This window comes from Echinops telfairi, unplaced genomic scaffold, assembly GCF_000313985.2.
Source record: "Echinops telfairi isolate 266 unplaced genomic scaffold, ASM31398v2 ScPeMD7_7453;HRSCAF=8491, whole genome shotgun sequence".
NCBI classification, from domain to species: domain Eukaryota; kingdom Metazoa; phylum Chordata; class Mammalia; order Afrosoricida; family Tenrecidae; genus Echinops; species Echinops telfairi.
Window position 1 is genome coordinate 2,122,775 of NW_022111353.1, and position 5,018 is coordinate 2,127,792.

At 39.7% G+C, this 5,018-nt stretch overlaps 1 protein-coding gene across 1 annotated transcript; it reads right to left on the minus strand.

Annotated features, from left to right (window-relative positions):
• Positions 1–3,796: 3,796 nt before the first annotated feature.
• On the minus strand, positions 3,797–4,723 carry LOC101654700 (olfactory receptor 12D2-like). The gene has a single exon (XM_004717743.1). The coding sequence runs from the start codon at positions 4,721–4,723 to the stop codon at positions 3,797–3,799; it is 927 nt and encodes a 308-aa protein (XP_004717800.1).
• Between the last annotated feature and the right edge of the window lie 295 nt (positions 4,724–5,018).

Sequence of the window (5,018 nt, forward strand, 5' to 3'; positions counted from 1 at the left end):
TCTGTGTGATCTGCCATACATCCAAACTCTCTATTAAGTTATCAATGCAATTTCTCTGTTCATCTTTCTGTTCAGTTTTCAGTCCTTTTACCTTGCTGAACTTGATTATGTATTCATTATATTAACAGTTCCTTGTTATTTTATATGTTGTAACTATAAATAAATGCCGTTATTGCATGCTCAGCCTGTTAGGTATTTTCTGAATTCTTTTCCTATATTAGCACTTTTAATTTATACTAAGACACTAGGAAGTACTAAAATTTCTGAGCCAAGGAAAGTCTGCCTGTGGGCAATAATTGAGGAAGGCTATGCTGATTGAAGAACTAAATCCTGAATTGTAACCTGTTATTTCTTTCTTTTTTATTATTTAATTTTTTAATTCTCTTTTTATGTTCTTACCCTTACCCTAACCCTACCTGTTACTTCTTTAATAAAGTCCATAATCATGCATACTGTCTGTCAGTTCATTGTGGCTATTTCAGTAATTTATGAAACCCAACAGCATAGTGGAGAGTACCGTGGGTGGGACAGCTGATGTCAGAGTTGGTGAATGGATTGGTGACAGCAGGTGTTTCTGACCTGCACTTCATATCAGCCAGCCTTGGACTGATGCTGATGGTGATTCTTTTTCATGAAGTTACAAGAGATCAGATGTCCCTGTCCTGCCACTTTTGCACAACTAACAGAATTACCAAGCCCAACATGCTTCAGAAAGTTTGTGAGAAATGGGATTAAAACATAACGGAACTTTTGCACAAACTTTTTGAAGTCCTGCTCTTTTGTACAAGCGAAAAATGAAAAATGGGCAAATGTATTTATTATATGTGAGAGTAATCCAGAAAGCATTGTTACAACATCCTAGAAACTTTTCTTAAACTAAAATATCAAAATGTGTATCTATTGCCTCTTGACATCTAAGTCTATTGTCTTCAAAAGGCAGTATTCCCATCTTTTTAACTCTCCTTTATGAATTTGGTTCTGAGTCTTAGAAAGACTCAAATCATGTTTCTTGTCAGTGTTATTATTTGACTCTGGGTAATTAAAGAAGTCAGCAGGATACTGAGATGAGGGTTATAGGCCAGATGGACCAACGTTTAGCAATGAAATCCTCATAGGAGCCCTTGTTGCCCTAAAAGAAGTTGCTGGTACATTATTGTTGACAGAAAAACTCCTCACCACATTTTCCTGCTTTTTCTTCCCTAAGCAATGCAATTTTAAGTTTCCTGAAAACTTCTTCATGATAAACCCCTGTGACCATCTTGTGTCTTTTGAGAAAATCTGTCAAACATCATTGACCAATCCCTTGAAGGATTGGCTAGATCAGGTTGACCAGAGAAAAAGGTCCAATGGCACTTGTTATGTGTAAGAGAGAGCTTTATATCAAGAAATAAGTATATATCAAACACATACCATATATACCCGTGTATAAGTGGTTTTTCAGCATATTTTTAATGATGTTTTTGTGGTAAAATTAGGCGCCTCAGCTAATATTCGGGTCAGCTTATACTCGAGTATATATGGCATCCCATCTCAGTCCAACTCGTCTACAAGCCTGATACTAGTCTGTAAATCCTTCTTCAGACTCACGCAGCCACACACAATGATGCAGGATGCAGGAAGATCACAGGCCAGTGGGGCAACGTCTTGTGGATTCAATGGCAGTGGACACATCTCCAGGGCTCTGGCTGCCATTAGCATGGCTTAAAATGGCTTGTCAACAGGAAGGTGAATTGGAAAGAGAGAGAGGCCTGCTTCCAGTGAGCCATTTATCTCAGTAACTCTCCAATTAAGCTGCAATCTGATTGACAGGTTAAACTCTGTCCAGTTTTTCCTATGGGAGCCATGTTGGCACAAAAAAACCTGAATATCACAGGCACTTTTTTTATACCTTAGAAGGATTTGTTATTGTTGCCTCTCTGAGGTTTAGCAGGCATCACTTAATTTCTGTGCAAGCACTCCCATACAATTGTTTTTATATGTTTGTTTTCTTTAAATGGAAGGCAGTTGTACTTTGGCTTATGAATCACCTCTGATGGTCTTAAATATCCCAAATCCACAGAGTGAGGGAACCGTAGGACTCCACTGTGCAATCCTCTCCCTGCAGCACCTCCTCTTTTACCACCCTGTCCCCTCCTCCTGGCTACTTTTACATACCCAGCAGCTGTACCAGGTTTTATTCCCAGTTCAGAGAAGTGCCTCCCACATATCCTCCACTCTTATCATGGTACTGAGAACTGGTGGTTCTGCCTAGATTTGGGGTACTGCCTCTGGAAGGATTTGGGGTACTGTCTCTGGAAGCTGCACATGATCAGGAAGCAGCTATACCAACCAGTCGCTAGCAACCAGGGCACCACCGCCAGCCTTCTGATCCTGGCACTGCACACCCATCTATCATCTGTGTCTCTCCCTCTCCCAAATGGGCATCACCATACACCCTCACCAGGATATGTCCAAAATACTAATCCAGGCATTTGCTTAGTCCCTGCATGGCCAAATTTCACACCTGGCAAGACTGTCCTCCTGTTTCCAGTCGATACACCTTTTAGGCTTTGCCTGGTGGGCTTTCACAGCTTTTAATATGTAGGCTTTATAGTAATTTAGGGAGCCCTGGTGATGTAGTGGTTAGGCATTGGGCTGTGATCCCTATGGTCAGCAATTTGAAACCACAAACAGCTCAGTGGGAGAAAGACGAGGCTTTCTACTCCCATAAAAATTTACATTCTTGGAAACTCAGAGGGTGTTGCCATGAATCAGCATTGACTCACTGGCAGCAGGTTTGGTTTTTGTTACAGTAATTCAGTTATGTTCAGGAACTGCCTGCCTATATATAGTATGGTGCTCACATGGCAGCCAACTTGACTATCATCCTGTTTCACAGAACTTATTGTGGACACTAAGTGATACATACTTGTATAGAAATATATATGCAACACAGACACCTACACATAAAACATGTGTACAAATACATCTATACATGCACCTGTTTATACACACATCCATTGTATAGCTCCCTTTATACAAATGTACATGTATTTACCTATGTAATAATACACATATTTTATGGTTGTTATTGCAAAATTGTATATATTATAGAATTTACTAAAACATTTCCCATTTTCTTGTATATTTCTTAGTGTCATCATTTACCATGGTCAACTTGTATACACTTCACTCATATTCAACACTGCCTTTACACGTGTTCACTTTTAAAAGGTCTTTTTAGATGAACCACTGGCTATTTTATTTCTGTAAACTAGTCATTAAAATTCATTTGTATTAATTGCAGACTTGCTTCCATGAATAAGAAATCGTACCTTTGAAGAAGTCTCCTTAATTCATATATGAGTTAACATTTTCTTAACACATAAGTAATCATGACCTTAGAATGAAAAACAGCTTCAAAAATTTTAAGCATAATAATTTTATTGTTGCCATTAAAATGTGATAACCTAGAGAATCACACAGATATACATAAATATTATTTATTTGCTTCATACATGGGTACAATGGGCATAAATATATACCTGATTTCATACAAGGACACAGTGGAATATAATCAATTATATTGAAGGGTATCCCTCAAACCAATTCTGCATGAAAGTTCCATGGCTAGTGTCCAACATGTTCAAATTTCATTAATACTATCGATTCAACTGAACTTAATGATTTGTATTACTTTCATTTTGTGCCCACTTTTACACATATGCTAAAGAATTTTAATCATGATATAGGTTAAATTTTAAACTTTCTTATTGACTACTTATTTAGTCTTGAGGAATTCTCTCCATTCCTTCAGTCATTGTTTCTGCCTGACTGCCCTGATCAAGGCCCTCTTCACATCCTTGTTCCTCAAAGTGTAGATCAGTGGGTTAAGCACAGGGGTGACCACGGTGTACATGATGGCAATGACCCGTTCCTGCTCCATGGAGCTGGCTGAGGAAGGACGAGCATACGTGATTAGAGCAGGAACATATAAAAGAGTAACGACCATGAAGTGGGAAGCACATGTGGACAATGCTTTGTGAAGCACACTGCAAGAACGGGTCTTGAAGAGGAGAGAGGTGATGATGTAGCAATAGGAGAGAAGTATGAGGAAGAAGGGGCATATGGCAAGGTTCCCCGTGACAGTATTGAGTAGCCACTGGTTGAGCTCAGTGTTGCTACAGGCCAACTCTAACAATGGCTTAACATCACAGTAGAAGTGATGGATGTGGTTAGAACCACAGAAGTTCAAGTGAGAGATCATTATGGAGTGCATAAGGGCATGGGAAAATCCAATGACCCAGACAGTGCCAGCCATCTGGGCACAGCGCTGATGATTCATGATGACAGTGTAACGAAGTGGCTTGCAGATGGCCACAAAACGGTCAAAGGCCATCACAGCCAATAGCATGGCCTCTGTGCTGCCCATGAAATGAAAGAAGTGTAGCTGGCTGATGCATCCCACAAAGGAGATTGCTTTGGTTGTAGAGAGGAGGTTCTCCAGCATCTTTGGCAGTGTGACGGTGGAGTAGCAGATATCTAGACACGATAGGTTTCCCAGGAAGAAATACATAGGTGAATGGAGTTTTGGATCACAGACAACAATCATCAGGATAGCTCCATTGCCAGCCACATTGATCAAATAGATGGTGAGGAAAATCACGAAGAGAAAGGGCCACAGTTCTTGGATATCTGTCACTCCCAGGAGGAGAAATTCAGTGACTGAGGTTTGGTTCAGCATCACTTAAAAGAAAAGACAAAATGATACATGGAACATTATTGCTAATGAGAATTTCATTGCAAACACAAAAAATATTTTGAGGGAATATATATTGGTCCCAACCTCAGGGATTTTATGGAATACCATGCTTGGTAAAGTTCAAAGTCATCAAGGAAGGATGAAGATTCTCTAGGAGATGGATTGACTCTGGCTGCAACAATAACCTCAAACATAAAATCTATTGTGAAGATGGAGCAGGACTGGGCAGTGCTTTGTCCTCAGGGTTTCTGTGAGTGGGAATTGACTTGATAATTCC